This window comes from Candoia aspera, chromosome 6 (assembly GCF_035149785.1).
Source record: "Candoia aspera isolate rCanAsp1 chromosome 6, rCanAsp1.hap2, whole genome shotgun sequence".
Taxonomy (NCBI): domain Eukaryota; kingdom Metazoa; phylum Chordata; class Lepidosauria; order Squamata; family Boidae; genus Candoia; species Candoia aspera.
The window spans coordinates 86,883,764-86,902,968 of NC_086158.1; the positions used below are offsets into that span (position 1 = coordinate 86,883,764).

The following is a 19,205-nucleotide window of genomic DNA, read 5'->3' on the forward strand; positions in this document are numbered from 1 at the left end:
ACTGTTATACCTGAAGGGGTCTCCTTCCTTTAAAAGATTTTCTTGTTTCCTTTCTACCATAATTTCCTCTCCCCTACAATAGTGGCATAGAGTTACTGATGCCACATTTCCAGACCCCAAACTTCTTCTCTTTGAGCCAAAACAATGTAGCACAAGAAGGGAAGGAGAACAAACAAGCCAAGCAACAACTAACAAACACAAGATAGGGAAGCCACTATCCTATATCTCATTAATTCATTACAAACTTTACAACCCCACCCCAACTCCTCACTGCCCCTAGATGCTTCTTACCCACCCAAATGTACAAAGGCAGGTTGCAGCCATAACTCTGTCAGTGCTCTCACACCAGCTCCATTCCTCCATTCTAGAAGCTTTGTCTGGAGGGTGGAGAAAACATGATCTCATGTGCTATCCAGGCTGTCTCCATGGATAGTCCTCTTGTTTGCCCAATGCTACCGGTCAAAAACCCTAGCAAAAGAGTGAGGAGACCCAACAGCAGTGGCAGGCTTCCTTTCGACACCCAGAGTTGTTTGTTGAGATGGGCGGTGAAGAAATGCAATACATAAACAAACAAATAAATAAATATAATTTGTAGTCCTGGAAGAGCCAAAGCTGGGGAGGTAGAGAATGAATTGCTCTGAAGGCAGGCTGCTTTGCAGAAATTCCTTAATCCTGCCTTCACAGCAATGGCAGTGGAGGCTTTAGTGTTCACTGCCTTATTTGCTTCCCATAAGCAGGGGTGTCTGCAAAGGGTGGTCAAAAGAAGTCAAGATGGTGGCCACAATGGTGTGATTGAAGTTCCGCCTGTTTTTTATGTGCATTGCGCACCCTGCAAACATCCATGCCCTTAAGTAACAATTGTGCCTAAAATATTATATCTATTTCTCTCTCTCTCTCTTAGTCTTGGTACCTTCCTTCAAATCAAATCTTCTAGTCACTGACCAGTATTACAAATAGTAAGAGTTACCTGCAGAGACATTTTGGCATATTAGCACAAAAACTGAGTAGTAGCTACCAGTCTACCTTTCTGAACTTCTTTCTGAACTTTCTGAAGTTCTAATACAGAACTTCAGCCAAGCACCATGTAGAAAGAGAGAAAAAACAAAATAATATTTTAATCCTAAACTCCCTTATGTATGTTAGTTGGTGATGAATTTTGCTTCTTGTCATGGTCAGAGTCCTGGGTAGAAGAAAAGTAGCATACATAAAATTTGACTGGTCATTCAGGAAAAAAATAAGACATCATTAGACGGTTGTATGAATTTCTATAGTAAAGGTAAAGGTTTCCCTTGACGTAAAGTCCAGTCGTGTCCGACTCTAGGGGGCGGTGCTCATCTCCGTTTCAAAGCCTTGGAGCCGGCGTTGTCATAGACACTTCCGGGTCATGTGGCCAGCATGACTCACGGAACGCCGTTACCTTCCCGCCGAAGCGGTACCAATTAATCTACTCACATTTGCATGTTTTCGAACTGCTTGGTGTGCAGAAGCTGGGACGAGCAACGGGAGCTCACCCCGCCGCGCGGTTTCGAACCGCCGACCTTCCGATCGACAGCTCAGCGGTTTAACCCGCAGCGCCACCGCGTCCCCATGAATTTCTATAGAGAACAGAATAATAAAACATGGCCCAGTGATTCGACTTATCCATTGCTTTGAGCCCATTCAGCTGCTTTCCTAACACCACATATGGGGTCCAGTCTGGGATTCCATAGTCAGAAGCTTTTGTCTGGGCAATGCCCTAACCTGCTCATGATTCAAGGTCACAGCCCTTCAGGGCAGAATTGTAGTCGAACCTGTTATCCTCAATTCCAAGAGGACTGATCGTTGTCAACTAAAGTTACAGGGGCTAACGTTTGTGGGTGAATAATTAGCTTTAACCAAAATGTAGAGATAAGCTATGCCTTCATTTTAAACCTGGTTATACGCATCTCATCACAGACAGCAAAATTAGATACACCTGCAGCAGTTTCCTCAAATTTTTAGATTAAATGGCATCATGTGTAAAAACTGATGCCATACAATGGCTGAACATGATGGCGTGATTTACAAAACACCCTAGTGGGGATGGGGAGAGGAAAGGAAGCTTTCTGAATATATGGAAAGTCTCTGTCTAGTATTAAGTTTCATAGTCAGATCAGTTTGAACAGAACTATTTTTGTTCTGTTCAAACTGATCAAGAGGCATGAGTTTCTCAAAGGTGTGCCATTTACTGGTTAGCTCAAAAGCTCTACTGCAAATGGATTTGCTAAACATGCTGCACTAGGATAAAACGAGGTTTGTTAATATCAGGTTCAATTTGCTGTCATCCATCCTTCTAGTCCATGGAAGAGGACAGGAAAGGGAAAGAACAATATTTCAGGTCAGCGATGGCTATGCAAGTGGTATCAATAGGAGAGATCAGATTTGTGAGTTAACTAGATGATGGACTGCTGGCATGGGATAGGTTGTACACCATAAGGATTGTTAAAAACGGGTTTGACCAGATATGGTGAGCTTGATCGGAGAAGTTGCACTATATGTTAAAAATACCCACTTCTGTTGAGAAAACAAAATGAATGAACTGGGCAATTCTGTAAAAAAAGCATCTGCATTAAAACCAGTGGAAGAAAAAGTGGAGGTCCTAAACCAGTGTCTGGGAGCTATCAGGGTGGGGAGAAACAGACTAAATCCTAATAAAATACTGCTGTTCATCCATAAATATTTTGGCTTCCCTGACATATTGGTTCTAGTTACGGCTCTGGATGGGATTACACTCCCCCTGAAGAAGCAGGTCTGTCCTGCTTGAATTGAAGCTGGTAGAAGCTGTAGCCAAGGGGATTTCCCCAGCTTCAGTGGATGTACAAATTATGGTCTTACTTGGCCCAGGAGGCATGGGTGGCAGTGACTTATTACTACAACCCACTCTTGATGGGGCTGCCTTAGAAGATGACTCAGAAACTATAGTTGATACACACTTTAATACATTTACAATATGACTTGGACAAACATGGGTAGGGAATGCCTATCAGATTTTCAGATAACATAAAATTGGTCAGGATAGCTAATTCCACAGAAGATCAAATAAAATTCAGAATAAACTTGAGAGATGAGATAAATGGGCAGAAGGGAATGGGATGTAATTTAATAAATAAAGTATAAAGTTCATTCAGAAAATAGATACAGAATTAAAGACACCTGGCTTGGTAAGAGTACTCGTGAAAAAGATTTTGAAATAGAAATTCATTGCAAATTGAGTATGAGCCAATGATGTGATGTACCTACAAAAAAGTTAAATCTAATTTTGGCCTGGATCAACAGAAATATATTTTCCAAATCATTAAAAGTCTAGTTCCACTTTAGCATGCTTTGCTCAGATCCCATTTTAAGTACTATGTCCAGTTCTGGGGACCACACTTTAAGAAGAATTCAGAGATACTGGAACAGATTCAGAGAAGACAATCAAGGGACAAGAAACTAAGCAGGATTGAATGAGCTGGGACATAGATGACCAGGGAGGATAAATTAGTACCCTTGAAATACCAGAAAGGATGTCACATTAAAAGGACAAGGCCTGTTCCCTCTTGTCCAGAGTGCAAGACACAGAATATGATTTGAGTTACAGGAAAGCAAATTATAATTCAATGTTAGAGAAAACTTCCTAATGTTAAGAGCAGTTTGACAATGGAATTTGTTACCCAGAAGGTTGGTGGGCTTCCATTTATTGGATGTGTGCAAGTAGAGGCTAGACACCTATCTATTGGAATGCTTTCATTTGGATTACTCTGTTGGACATTTAGATGGTCTAAATTGTCCCTTTTAACTTCAACTTTCTCTGAACCCAACCTTATACCCACTGATATTTAACATCTCTGTGAAGTTCTGGGAAAGATCATATGTGGGTTTTGAGCAGATTATCATCAATACACTAAAGTTAGTTAGCTGTACTTTTTTCCTGCAAGCTTCATGTTGGCTATCTCAGAGCTTGTGTGTGACTTTGGGCTGTAAAATACTGGATTAGGAGAGTAACCTGAGATTGAATTCAGACATGACAGAGATGTCACTTATTCCAGGAGCTGGATTTGGGGCATGTGCTTCAGCACCAAATGTTGCATTTCCCTTTCAGGATAAGGGTTGCAATTTAAGAGTTTCCTTGGATTTGGCACTGATGCTGGTCAGCCATATTGCATCAGTTGCATCAGTTATCAGTTTTAATCATCTTCAGCTAAAAAGCCAGATGTGCCCATTTATGGAGGAGATAGACCTGGCATTGGTAACATGTGCACTTGGATCTCATTTAAAATGCACTATAAGCCATTTTTTGTGGGTTGACCCTTGAAGATGGTTTACAGATTACAGCTGCCTCAGAATGCAGTGGTTGGGGGTGAATGAATTCTACCACTGATTTCTTGCTACTGGTTGCTTTCTGGGCTGAATTCAAAGTTCTCACTGTGGTATATAAACCTAACATGGCTTACAATCCAAAATTAGTTGCAAAACTACTTGCTTCTACACAACATGCCCTACACTCTTAAGATATTCAATAGAGTGCTCTTTGCAGGTCCTGACACAAATCTGTTTAATATCATCAGCTAACTCTGCTTTTTTAATATAATAAAGAATAACTTGCCTTTGGGGATGAAGCTGCCTTCCTCCTTGTTAGAGTTTAGGAGACTCCTAAAACATTTCCAACCAAGCCTTCTGGTTTAGAAGCTTTGTTTTTTATGGGTTTGCTAGATTGAATTTTAGATGCTTGAAAGCTGCCTAGAGCCACAAAATGGAAGTGGGTAGCAAAAAAAATATATATATGCAAATGCATATGCATGTGTGTGTGTTTAAAAGTAGAAGTAGATACAGATTACTAGCCAAGAAGAGATCAAGATGAAGACTATGGGGTTAGAAGTTGGGAAAGTGGCCCATAACTCCCTGTAATGTCAGGATGCTAGGAAGAGGTGAGCAGTAAGTCTGAGTGGAGCTTTCAGAAGAGATGCTTCACAATGCCCAGAAGTGCATCCCAAGTATTGTTTTGAATTGTGAAAGCAGCTGCATCCTTTGGAAGGCTTGGGCAGCTGCATTGGAAAAGGCTCTTAGCTGTCTCTTCAGCAAACAAGCACTATTCTCAAGATGAGCTGAGTTGCAGTTAAGTTACACAGGGTTACCTCTGTTGATCAGGGCTTAGTTCAGTGACCACAGCACGGCTGGAACCTGCAATGGCCTTGATAGCAGGAAACAGTTTTAATTGTGTGTTAACTAAGGTTGCCAAGAGATTTCAGAACTCATTCATTACAATGAGCACTTTATTATGTAACAGAATATTCTATACAGGATAGGTTTAATTCAGAACCCCTCAGGCAGATTTTGGATGCACAGACTGATGAATAGATACATTTATACTAAGTATACATACATTATATTGTTGTATTGATTTTTGAAAAGTTCCAGGTCTGACAAGCTGTAATGAGATTTTCGAACTTTGGGCTGTGATCAATGAAAGGAATATTATTGGCCTGCAGAATTGATATAACCCCTCTCCACGGATTGTTCTGCTCCCAGGCTGCCCCAGCCCCCCACATATAGGATTCCATCAGACACTTAACCTCTTTTAGAGTGTCATCAGGCTAAAAGGAATCTAATAGTGACACAGGACTTGTGCGTATCTCTCCGGCACTATTGCTTTCCTGTCACAAATAATTTATAGCTTTCTATTTCCATCCCTTTTCCTGCACCCCGTCACTGCTTCCTGGGGCTGTGGCAGGGGGGAGGCATGAGCAGAGATGCAGGATCAATATGCTCACACATGCAGAACTTTATACTGCAGCCTGGGAGCAGAACAATGGTGAAATTTGTCCTTTCCTAGTTTCAGTACAGAATAACTCTTGAACTTACCTCCTTTACCACATGCTTTGTGTTACTTCAAAGCTACAGTGGGCAGGACATTCCTCCTGTGCTCTGCCCAGAGGTCCTTTGGTTGAGGGTCTCCAGAAGGATGCAAAAGCCAGGTGCCCCTGAAAAAGTCACATGGCCATAATGGCCATGGCTTCTCACTATGGTCTGGTCCCCTGAAACAAACTGCCTCTGAATTGAAGCCAATTTAGTGGCCTGCTAGAACCACTGAAATGGAGCAGAGCTGAGAACACAGCTGAGAAGCTGGCGCAGAAAAAGAAAAGTATCTTAGATAGTTTCAATGAGCATGTCAGAGAAACACAGGTTATTGATCTTACACACTCAGCCCTCCCAAGCATAAAGAATCACACACTTAGACAGATTAGATTAAGAAGTAAAAAGAATTTCTTACTGACTTTATTGTTGCTTCAGTTACATCCATCTTGGTGGAAAAGATGAAGTTCCTTTGTTCTTCTTTTCTTTCTAAATACATAGTTTGCCCTAAACTTTCAGCCCTACAGCTGCCAAAAGCTGCATGGAAGAAAGGGGCAGAGTTCTTCATCAAGGCCCAAGCACATGGCCCTGATGAATGGAGAGCAGAGCAGCATGGTTCCTTCTCCCTAGGTGGAAGAAGGGGAAAGAGAGAAAGAGGAAGTGGCAGTGGTAACAAACAGCTTCCTCAGAGTTGCATTGTGGGACAACTCAATTTACATGCTAATTCACATGCTAATGAGGCATGCTGGATTTGCCAGGACTTCCAGCAGGAATGTGGACATTTCATTATCTTGCTGAATAGATGTTTTAAAATGTGTTATTGGAGACAAGATAATCAATTTTCTTTGCAGAAACCCAAATGTTGGCTATTCATATATCTTGTGCTGCTAATAAATGCAGTGTCCTGCAAAGAAATATTTTGTTGAGGATCAGATTCACAAAGAAATAAATTCATGTTTCAGATTATTTTTCTTTTGAAAAGATTAATAATTGCATGCACATATCTACAGATATGCAGGAATGCAAGATCAAAAATAAGGATAGATTGATTATTAAAGGTGCATACAATAACTGTTTAGGTACATAAAAAAGTAGTTTTGGGAAGTAATCCTGGGTTTCTTGTTTGTTATTCCCTTCCCCTGGTTGAGGTCAAAGAATTAGATGGGGAAAATGTTGCAAAATAGGTTCATCAACTCCAAAAGCAAACCACTAATCTGAAGTAAAGAGATCTTCTTCATAGTCATATTAGCAAGCATTCCTCCAGTCCTTGAGTCAGCAGAAAAGTATACTGACATAAATCGTGCTGCTCTGATGGCAGAGCTCTATTCTGACTCAGTGACAGGTGCTGCCCTTAAAGTTATAATCTCAGACAATTTAAGAGCAGTGATTGGTGGATTGCTCAGCTGCTCTTCCCCTCCCATCCAGCATCTTGTGCCAGTGGGAAAAACAGTAGTTAACCATTGTACTTACAGTGTGGTGACATCACTTTGAGTGACTGGGGAGGGGTCCCTGGGATGGAAGCTGTAGAGGACAGGAGGGCCCAGTAGATGCAACTGATGCAAAGGAACGTCAGCATATTAGCACTGCGTGGCCATGGCCAGCAGCACTGATCTAGCCTGTACACTGTAACTGGGCCTTTGACTGACTCTCAGGCTTAAAGGGGAAATAAGCAGGACTCTCTTCAATTTCACCATAGCTCCCACTTCTCGCAAATCAGGAAGTGCTATAAAGGAATGGCACTGCTAGCAGCAGGGAGTTGTTGCTGGCAGCAGCCAGGAGTATCCATGGAGTATGAAAATGGCATTGGAATATAGAAATGAACCCTCCCCCCTCAACAAGTAATAAAACCAGTAGAAAATACTGTACAGCTGTGCAAAATCTTTTGTCAGTGAAAGCTGTAGGAAACCTGTAATGCACTCCTTTGGAACCTAATCAGCAACAAACAGCTATCTTTCCTGGTTCAAAGTGACCATCTTTAAAGACAGGTCTAGCACTTTTTGAAAAGACCACTGGACACATGTCCTGAACAGATCTAGCACTCTTCCAAAAGAACTCTAAGCCTGTATATACAGGCAGCCCACATAATCGCCCATATATGGACAGATCCATCCGTGGGAGCCAGATGTCCAGTTTCTCTGGCAGTCCAAACCAAATGAAGGGCAGTGCTGAGTAACTGGAGGGAGGGAACATGCCCACAATATCTCTTAGCATGAAGCCAGTCATTTGTATCACAAGACCCGTGTTGCAAGAAAGGAGAAAACATTACTCTAAAGCCGGAACAGCTAAGGACAAGCTTAAATGGTTTCGAAAGAGTTGAAATCAACATCACAAAGATATGTCCTCTACAGCTATTAGTGAGGCAGCTTTGCACTGTAGTGAGCAGGACACGAGGATACTGTTGCTAGACATTTTAGGAGTCTTTGGAGAAAGCTTATTGTAAGCTCCCATTATCCTCTGCATTTGCAGAGCCAGTATTCTTAATGGAACAGTAGCTGTACTCCTCCTCACTAGATGTTCATATGGAAAGAAATGGGGAAACTTCTCCAGTTCTGAATTACTTAAAAAATGGCTTAATGCACACAGCATACAGCATTTCTGTTAAAGAGAAGCACCCCTTTGTATACAATGGCACCTGGAGCTGAGAATAAGTAGGTGGAAGTCTCTTTGGCTGAAACTGGGTCAGAGGTATTGTTCTTAGCCTATTGGCCCTTTCTCCGTGTTTATGCACTTGGGAAATTTTAGAAGGCTAATGAGATAGGAGCAATGTTGGTATTTCCTTTACAAACCTTGCCATCTAATGATTCCAGTTTTAATAATGCAGTTTGTAAATATATTTGTAACAGGTATTAGGACAATGCCCTTTCCTAGATTTCCATTTGATCCTTATTTTTAAAATTCTATTACTTTTGCCCTCTTCCAATAAAGACCCTAATTTAAATAAAAGCCATGTTTTATTAAGTAACAACAAAATCACATTTGAGTTCTGTCCATCCTGTAAATGTCATCCAGATCTACTGACTTGCTTACTATTCATTCCCCTTTTAGCTCTCTCGTCTACCTAGTGCAGCTTTGGGGCATCCTCCACTCAGATGCAGTGATTCTTCTTTATCTTTTGGGCTATTTACCTTTTCTCATCTTTTGGCACCCTTACAATCTAATTCTGTAGCTGGCCTCCTCTGGTGGTGCCTTGTTTAGAAGTTGTAATACAGTATTTTGTTAGTTTTCTGTTTTTAGCTGTTTGCTCTGCTCTTCATGTTCAGCTTCCTTGTTGTTAACTTAACATTTGTTTTGTAGATGTTATTTTCCTGTGATCCTTTTTTTTAAGGAAGTTTTCTTTTTTTAGAAATTTTGTACAATACCAGTATTGCTAATTTTCTATCTTTTAATATCCTAAAAGGTACTGTATTAAATTCATCAGAGGCTTTATTCAGCTGGACTTAAAGCCTTTCAGGGAGCTTGAAGTGACATGGGTCCCTTCATTCTTATTTCTAATTCCTCCGTTTTGGCAAACAGGCCCTATTTTGAAGCGAGAGGAATCTGTTTTGGCCAATGGTTCTAGACTGTTGCTGTGATGACCACTGCTTCCTAGTGGTTTGGTGATTCCCAGACCAGATCTTGAGTTTCACTTGGGATTAAACCCTTTCTTGTCAATTCCTTGATTAATTGTGTCTTGTAACAGTTATCTGTCATTAAGTTCAGGTTAAATATAACATGTACATTAACCAGTTGGTGTTCCTACTTTTGCTCTCTCTGTGAGGTCTTTCTCTATGTTCCGATCAGTATGAGAGGACTGGGTTGGTTTACTGCTGGTATCATCCCTGTCCTGTGATACCATTTGGGGAATTATTATTAACTACATAGTTAGTTAATATTTAATTACTTAATTATTAGCAATGTCATTAAATGGTTTTATTATTGCTAAAATTTTATCTTACCATTGTAGTACAACATTGTGCTTACCTATTCTATAGATTTATAGTTGTCTGTGGGAATTTTTCCAGGGAGAGGCAAAACTGCAGTTGGGGGGCTAAAATGCACCGTCTGTTTCCCTTTTATGTAACCTGTATTGCTAGTGCCTTCGGAGTCATTGAGAGTCAGGCCACATACAAGTTTAATATATTATAATTATAATAATAATAATTATTATACACAACAGCGTGAAATCTCAGCTGCCAGATCTTTAGCTGGTGTTGGCCTTCATTCGCATTGAAGGGTGGATGTCATAATGCATTGGCATAGTATCTGTGCGGATCCAAGCAGTGTGGCCTTTTGTAGTTGATGGATAGGAATTTTGTCAATGCGCAGATTTTCTAAGTGCCATCCAAGGTTTTTTGGAATGGCACCCAGTGGGCCAATAACCACTGGGACCACCACTGCTGTATTATTATTATTATTATTTATTCAGTTATGAAATAGATGAAATATTTTTTGGCCAATGCGACATTTAAAAAAAAAATCACATGATTTGCCAGGGAAGAGGTCCCATGTTGTAGAATACAGTGTTCTATCAAGTGAGATAATTAATCTGCCTCCCTCAGCATGCCCCAGCTGGCTGCAACTCTCTAGGGTGAAATCTGGAACCTTCTTTGTACAAAGTGCTTTTTCCTTCACCTGGGAAACATTGGGAAGCATCCTATAGAGCAGAGTTTCTCAACCTCAGCAAATCCAAAAGTCCCCAGCCAGAAATACTGCTACAGAGAACAGCAATGAAGTGTGTACAGAATGTCTGTTGTACTTGGGAGGCAGAGAAGTGGGCCAAAGTTTGGAGCAGACTTGACTTTCACATTTTAGTCAGCATTTTTAATCAATTCACATAATACAATATTTGCATTAGAAACACTTTATGTTGGACGCATGCTCTTAGAAATGCATTATTTTTCTTGTAACTGAAATTGTTATATCTGGCTGCACACTTAATAAGAAAGTCTGATACAATTCTACCATTTTTTGATAATTCTGGTCACTGAGCAGGCTGCGTAGTAAAGCCAATTTAGTGGCCTGCTAGAACCACTGAAATGGAGCAGAGCTTATAACACAGCTGAGAAGCTGGCACAGAAAAAGAATTATCTTAAAATAGCATCAATGAGCATGCCAGAGAAATACAGGTTATGGATCTTGCACACTCAGCCCTCCCAAGCATAAAGAATCACATGCTTAGACAGATTAGGTTAAGAAGTAAAAGAATTTCTTACTTACTTTATTGTTGCCTCTGTTACATCCATCTTGGTGGAAAATATGAAGTTCCTTTATTCTTCTTTCCTTTCAGAATACTTAGTTTTGCCCTAAATTCTCAGTCCTACAGCTGCTAAGAGCTGCATGGAAGAAAGGGGAATTCCAGGCCCACCACATGGTACCCAGAATGGAGGAGAGCAGCACACATCCATGTGCTTGCTTCTGGTGGAGAGGAAGGAGGAAGTGGGAGTGGCAACAAACAGCTTCCTCAGAGTTGCATTGTGGGACAACTTAATTTACATGTTAATTCACATGCAAATGAGGCATGCTGGATTTGCCAGAACTTCCAACACATAGGAAGTCTGTCAGATAGCTAGGCCAGATCTTGAGAAGCCATTTAACACAATGCAACATATACTCTCCATTGTTATTTTTCTAATTGGGCCTTTGTTATTATTAACAACTGCATGACAGACAAAAAAATAGTAGTTTGGGTTTTCCATACAGTATGTGTTTCTCTATCAGCAGAGGATGGAATCAGAGAAAGACGAGGCCTGATGCCTCTGTCTTAGCCACAGGTGTTATGTGGCTATGAGCTGTAACGCTGGTTATGGAACATGAGAAAAGGCTGGTATGGTGGAAAGAAAGAGGGCATATAAACTGTATTAGTAATAGTAATGACAATTATGATGTTTTAAAATGAGTCAGCGAAAGGAAAATTGGTGATGAGAATTTTTGCAGACAGAGAAGAAAAAGAAAAAGTAGTTGACCCTCAAATGAGAGTGCCAAATGTGATTTTTAAAATATATTTCTGTATTTACTTACTAGGGCTTATATGCCATTCTAATCAACAAAAGCTCAGTGGCTTACAAAAGCCAACACAATAAGAGGTTTAAAAACAATAATTATATCCATTGCAAAAGGAAAAAGACAGTTACAATACTGTAAAATCTACCAGAACCTGGGTATACATTTGGAGAAAGTCAAACAGTGTGAAAGGATCATACTAAGCATGAAGGGACAGGGAGAGAGTATATTCACACATTCAATTATTGAAATGATAATTTTCAAATATGGGGCAATAATCATGGATTAACATTACAGCTGTAGCTCCCTCATATTTTTTTACAATGTTTTTCATCAGTTCACACATTCTCACACATATTTTGAAATGATGAGGTGGGTCAGTGGACCAGCATCTTCCAAATAACTATGTCCTTTTAGGAATAGATTTCTGATCTGATGGAGCTCAGGGGAAAACAGGGGTTCCACGTATTATAGAGTCATCGAATTGGAAGAGGTCTCAGAGGTCATGTAGTCCACCCTTCTGCTCCATGCAAGATCTGCAAAGCATTTTGGACAGATGGCTATGATTGAAGTTCTGCAGTTAAGGTGAATATACTACTTCAAGAGGCACCTATTCATTAGCTGACAGCTTTTACTTTCAGAAAATTCCTCCTAATATGTAATCTGGATTTCCATTCCTGGATTTTTTGGTCCTGCCAACTGAGGCAATACCACTGACTCCCTCATTTGACAACCCTTCAGATATCTGAAGACTGCTCTCTCATTTCCCCTTCGTCTTCTCTTCTACAGGCTAAGTACATTGACTAACTTCAACAGTTCCTATCAAGACTTGGTTTCCAAACCCCTCACCATCTTAGCAGCCTTCTTCTCAACTTGCACCAGGTTGTTGCTATTCTTTATAGACTAAAATGCCCAGAACTGGACATAGTCGTCCAAGTGGCAACTGACTAAAGCTGAGTAGAGTGAAACCATTCCTTCCATGCTTCTGTTAAGTCATCCCCAAAATAGTATTTGCCTTTTTAGCAGCTGCATCATGCTTTTGGCTGATGTTCAGGTTCATGTTACTTTATGAGGTAGCAGATTGTTCTCTTCTTTAACTTTTTTACTGCTGAATACAGAAAGAAAGAAAGAAAGAAAGAAAGAAAGAAAGAAAGAAAGAAAGAAAGAAAGAAAGAAGAGAAGAGAAACATGCATCTCTTATGTGTTAAACAAAATGTCAAGATATATATTGACATATTATATAATGAAATTATATATTCCACTGCAGGATGAAAGCCTCGTTGTTGAAGGTTATGAATTGTAATCTGCCATGGAGGTCCTATGTGGAGCTAGAATAGATAGAGATTTTTCAGCTTACCAGCCTAGGACTAAGAGAGAGGGACTGGCCCAAAGTCACCTCAGCTGGCTTCCATGCCTAAGGGAGGACTAGAACTTGGATCTTATTGGCCCTAGTATAGTACCTTAACCGCTATGCCACACTAGCTCTCATAATTAAATTCTTAAACTAGTTTGCTTAATAATAGAGAAAAATGGGAAGTTGAGCATATAGACTAGTACATGAAGTCCAAATTTCTAAATAGTGCTCCAAACAATATTTTCAATTCTAAACTGCATGTTCAAAGAGAAAAAGAGAGTTCTTCAGATCATACAGAATGAGAGAATGCCTTTCCCTGACATCTGAATCGATACCTTGCAAAAAAAAGTTCAAGCTAGGGCAAGTTCTTTAAGTGACCAAGTCCTGCTCTCCTCTGATTGAACAAAACCAGCAGTAATAAAGTTCTCTTTGAGCAGCAAATTCTTATTCATTTTCTAGGTATTGGAGTTTATCAGCAATAACGATGCAGCTAGCTAAACTTAGTTATAGCATCTGTGGGTGCAGATGTATTTACCTAGCAGTACATATTCAGCTGATAGTGTTTCATGTTTCCAATCTTAAATCCATTTTGTCTCATGGTTGTATCCAACCCAGTGTAAGAATCTCCTACAGCAGCATCTACAACAAATGGCCGCCCAAACTCTTTTTAAGTACTTCTAGCAAAGGGGAGTCTACTACCTCCCATATTTATAAATATGTTGAACAGTACAGCCCAGCAGTATATCACTTGACACCTCCTTCCAGTCTGATGCTGAGCATTAACATACATTCATTGAGTATTTGTTCATCCAGCTCTATATGCATAGTCCAGCCTACATTTTACCGTCTTTTCTTGTAGACTCTCATTTACTTGTTCTACACAATCTGTAACTCACCCCAGTCCTGATCGAGACCTTGTCAAATGCTTTGCTGAAGCTAAGGTATGCAGTGTCCACTGAGATCACATAAGCTGATCATTCTATCAAAAAGGATTAGGCTGGTTTGGCATGAATTGTTCTTGATAAACTCATGCTGGCTCCTGCCAAGCTATGCCTCCTTTCCTAAGTGCATACAAACCTACTGCTTAAAAACTGTTCCAGTTTTGCCTGGTATCAATTTCAAGCTAGCTGATCTGTCATTTCATGGGTCCTCTTTTTCCCGTTTTTGAACATATGAGCAACATTTTCCCTTCTCCACATCTCATGTCCATCCCCCGTGGTTTCTTACAGAAAAGAGCTTTGAGATAACATTCACAAGCTCCATCTATGAAGCTGAATGTGGTGGGACTACGCTGCTTAAGAAGTGTGTGTGGTCAAACAAAAATAGAATGAAAAATGAATGGGTGTTGAAGGAACTTGGGTTAAATGTGAAAGTGAATTAGTAGAATGAAAGAAGTACATTCAGGGTGTTTTGTCATATAGAGAGAATGAAAAGAGGATCAAATCACAAGACAAATAACTGAAGGCAGTATGAATTGTTTACCAGGAAAGGGCAATATGAAAAAAAATGTATTTGAATGTAGATGATCAGATCCCCAAAAGGTTTCTGGTGCCTATTAAGGTCCAGATGGAAGAAAACAGGCTTAGGCTGAACCTCAGCAAAACAGAGTTGCTGTTTGCTTTTGTCAGTTCCAGTGGTGTTTTTCAAGAGGGCAGCAGTGCTCCTGAGGCAGCAATTCTGTGACTTAGGGGTCCTCATGGACTCACTGGTAGAAGAGCAGGAAGAATACATAGCCATGAGGTCATTGTGCCCTATTTGGAGTGGGAGGACCTTGATCCATTGACCCAAGTCCTCATCACCACTCCCTTGGACTACAGCAGTGTAGTCTGCATGGGACTTCCTTTGAGGCCTTCCTGGAAACTACAGTTCAGAATGTAGCAGCCTGCATGTTGGCAGGTGCTCAGTGCTATGACCATATTACACCAAGGTTGCATATCCTTCATTCATAGAGGAGCAGTTCAATGTGCTGGTTGTAACCTAAAAAGTCCTTTTATAACTTGGCTTCTACCTCCTCCAACCAGGTTCCACTTCTGAGGCATTTCTTCCAGGAAAAAGCTATTGGAAGTATCCCGTTTTCAGAAAGTGAGGGGGAGCAAGGCCTGGAGGCATTTCTTTGGGATGGCCTGGGCCCACTGGAATGGCAAGATTAGCTCCAGAAGCCAGTTAAAACTGAATTATTCCAGTGGGCTTTGGGATATGAATGTGTCATAACCAGGGTTCTGTTGTTATATTATTCTAATTACTTGCTTGCTTACTTTATTTTTCACTGTCCCTGTGTCAATTGCTGTATCTTTATATAATTTTAAACTGCAAGGCGTCACAAACTTTGGTGGCATATAAATTTAAAAAATTAAAGAGAGATGTGAAAAGTAAAAGAACAAAAGGGAATGTTTGAATCATTGTATGGACATAAGGGAAACAAGTCAGGATAAGAAGAATGGTAGGTTATGGAGGGTTACAGTGAATAGTGTCAGGGTAAATTAAATTTAGCCATATGTCTTTTTCTTTCCTCTTATCTTCCACTTCCAATTTCTTTTGCTCATTAGTTCTTATTCTTCTCATTTTGTATAATATTGCTTACTCCAAAGAAAATTATGTAATGCGTATCTGGGTATCTATGAATCTTCTTTCTTTAGCTGATGCCAGATTGGGCCTTTTTGCAATTCCCCCTATCATTTGTTTTGGAAATAATTCAGGCAGAAGGGCTGCACAGCTCCAAACTTCAGCTCCATGTTTCTATCTCAGCTGAGCCAGCAATGAATAAGGATGTCTAGTGTGAATCAATTGTTAAGAGTTAAATGATTTAATTTAATTATTTATAAAAATGATTTAATTTAATTATTTATAATTAAAATTAATTATAAAATTATTCAGATGATGAACAGAGGGTCTTTTGATACTCAGTGCAACTTCCTGGCCTTATAATAGTTTATTGTGTTATCGTTATTATTATTTTAACAAACATGATATAGGCCCACTGTGCATGAATCAGCCCACTCATAAAATCAGATATTTTACTTGCAGTGCCTATATCTCAGACTAATGTGTTCTGTTGTTGTTGTGTTATGGTGACAGGATCATCAGAACCAAAGTACAACAGCCTTTCCACCCAACACCAGATGGGAGCGGAACAGGGGTAACTGCACCTGGACATACTATAGGTAAGAGGAAAGCTGTTTAGGTGATAATAAAAAAAAACAACAACCATTCATGAAGGCATCATTAATGTCAAAGAAGCCTCAAGCCTAACCTCGAGCTGGACTGATGTCAGCTGAACTGGAATTCAGATCCCAAGCCACTGAAAATCGCTCTAGTTCAAGCTAGCAACAATCTTTTATGAATGAATGTAACATTTAGCCAAAGAAGTCTTTTGATGAAATGCTAAGCTAAGCTTAAATATTGTGCATCACACAGGACATCCTCTTGAGCAACAGCTAATCTGCTGTTCCATAATCTTATGGAAGCTTATTTCCATGAATCAAAGAGTTCTTCTGGTGTTTGTTGCTGCTCAACAGACTGCCTTATTTGAATTTTACCCCTACAGTGTTGTTTCCCACAATTCTTTATAGGTTTTAAAGTTGAAAAATAACCCTCCCTACCTTCTAAACAAAAGTGAGCGACAGGAATCAATCCAGGCTCAGACAGAGTTACTGTTCCAAGGCTCTAAAAGAAATCCTAATATATTCATATGTAATGAAGTCCCACAGTTGTTCGTGTTAAGGAAAAGTTTATTTTCATCAAAGAATAAGAGATTATGTCAGCTGCATTTCTACCCCAATTTTTCCTTCTCCAACTGCATCTCTCAGTGTTATATATTTGAGGCTTTGTGAATCTAAAATAATGGTAGATAACAGTCTTTTTTTTAGGCCTGGAGCCCTTTGCAGCTATGATTGCTAGGAATTTGTGGCACAGTTTGTAGAAATATACAAAAATGTATTAGAAACTTTAAAATAAAGGTTTTTTTTACTTCTGAAACATTTCCCTCAAAAACAGAAAAGAAAATCACTGCCCATATTGGTCAATAGTCCCATCTTCAGCCTTCAGCCACCAGAAATTGCTCACCTATCCTCAGCCTATAAACAGAGAGCCAGTCTGGCCTAGTGATTAAGGCACCGGGCTAGAAACCAGGAGACTGAGAGTTCTAGTCTAGCTTTAGGCATGAAAGCCAGCTGGGTGACCTTGGGCCAGTCGCTCTCTCTCAGCCCAACTCACCTCACAGGGTTGTTGCTGTGGGGAAAATAGGAGGAGGAAGGAGTATTAGGTATGTTCGCCGCCTTGAGTTATTTATAAAAATAATAATAAAGATGGAATAAAAATAAATAAAAAGACAGGAACTTGAATGAAGAACCAGGTAACAGCAGGCATGAATATGCATGAAAATCTACAATGGCCTTTGATTTATACAACATCACAAGTAGAGTTCAGTTTTTCTGTACTTACAAGTGCACTGGGCCTTTCCAGACAAGAACCCTCTCTTGCTGATAAGCATCTTACTGCTGAAGAAATCTGCTTTTCTGTCATCTTGGTACACAATTCTTGGGAAAGGGATAATAGATAATTTGCAGTGTTTATTGTTTAAAGTATTGTAAACATGCCTACCTAGAGAGGAGAAAGCACGGACTGCAAATATTAAATGAAAAGACAAAATATTGATGAAATTATGGCATTTCTTAGAGGGAAAGGGAGTGTTTTAAGGGTATGCCACAATTGACAGGCACTAGAAGAGGATTCAAACTACATGTATACTTATATTAATACATTTATCCACATGCAGACATACATATAGCAGACAGTAATTCTGCAGATTATGAATGGTGCATATGAATCCACTATGTAAGATCTCTTGACAATCCCAGTTTCGCATGTCCAAAGTCTTGAAAGCCATTCTTCTATTCCACATAGACAGGAAAAAAAGGTCCTGATATTTTAGATTCTTCATTATTCCATCTTTTTCAGATGATTGTCCAAACTGTACCCATTTCCCATTTCCCATGCCACTTCCAGTTTCCTGTTTATAAAGAGCCACTAATTTACCATTAGATTTTTCTTCTTTAACAAGCTCTACCAGAGATGAAAGCGCATTCTGGCTCATGATAACAGATAGGAGCAAGCTCTCTAGTTTCATTTGAGTTAGTTGCCAGTGAAATGTGATTAACAACACAGAAGGCAATTAGGGATAGGCCCCTAAGTATTTCCCAGAAATTTTGAACTACAACTCCCATGTCTTTGTCATAGGCCATGCTGACTGGAGCTGATAGAAACTGAAGCCCAAACTTTTGGACTTTAAGTTGCCTTCTTCTGCAAGGAACTGGTGCTTCCTCTGAGGTTCACCTCTTAGCTCAGCTACATGCCTCTTTTGTTGGAGGAACAAAACAGTTCTCAATTACTGAGTAATATAGGAAGAAGGATTCTGTTGGGATTATGTAAAAAGTCATAAGAGGATGATAGAAGAATTCATCCCATAGCTAATTCATTACATGGCAAAATATAGTTTGCTATTAAAATCTCATTGATTAATCAAAATAATTAATGTTTTGGTTTTAGCAGGCAGAGGTCCAAATATTCATGCCATGATAAGAGTTATGCACCACATTTAACAAAGATTCAGCATGGTCACTGGATTCATACCAGATTTCTATTAATTAATACATCTAGCTTTTTAAAAAGAATTGGAACTGGAAAATATATTTGGTTTTAATTCATGTGCATGGTGCATGGTGATTCCACTCACCCATTGGGTTTTGTTGTTATTGTTTTGTGTATACATGCTTTTCCTAAAAGTCATATTTTATGGCATTATGGCATTAAAATACCAGAACAGTGAGATTCTTATATAAATAAAACTCAGGTAATGCCAAGGCAGAAAAAGTTTTATGGTCAGATTTTGCAGAAGAGGTAACATGAACAGCAATAGAGCTTTTTAAAAATGAAATATAAGCATGAAGAAGACTACAACCAAATTCAAAAACTCAGTGTAGGAGGCCCCTCATAGTCTTCCTAGTACACAGATTACATCAAACCT

General features: G+C 39.6%; 1 protein-coding gene across 2 annotated transcripts in view; it reads left to right on the forward strand.

Annotated features, from left to right (window-relative positions):
* The window catches only part of PAX2 (paired box 2), a 152,966-nt gene that overhangs the window by 43,607 nt on the left and 90,154 nt on the right, over window positions 1-19,205 (forward strand). For both annotated transcript variants that reach the window (XM_063307599.1, XM_063307598.1), the window contains exon 4: window positions 16,259-16,344. In XM_063307599.1, the coding sequence (XP_063163669.1) occupies window positions 16,259-16,344 (86 nt within the window). The remainder of the gene's footprint in view (window positions 1-16,258; window positions 16,345-19,205) is intronic.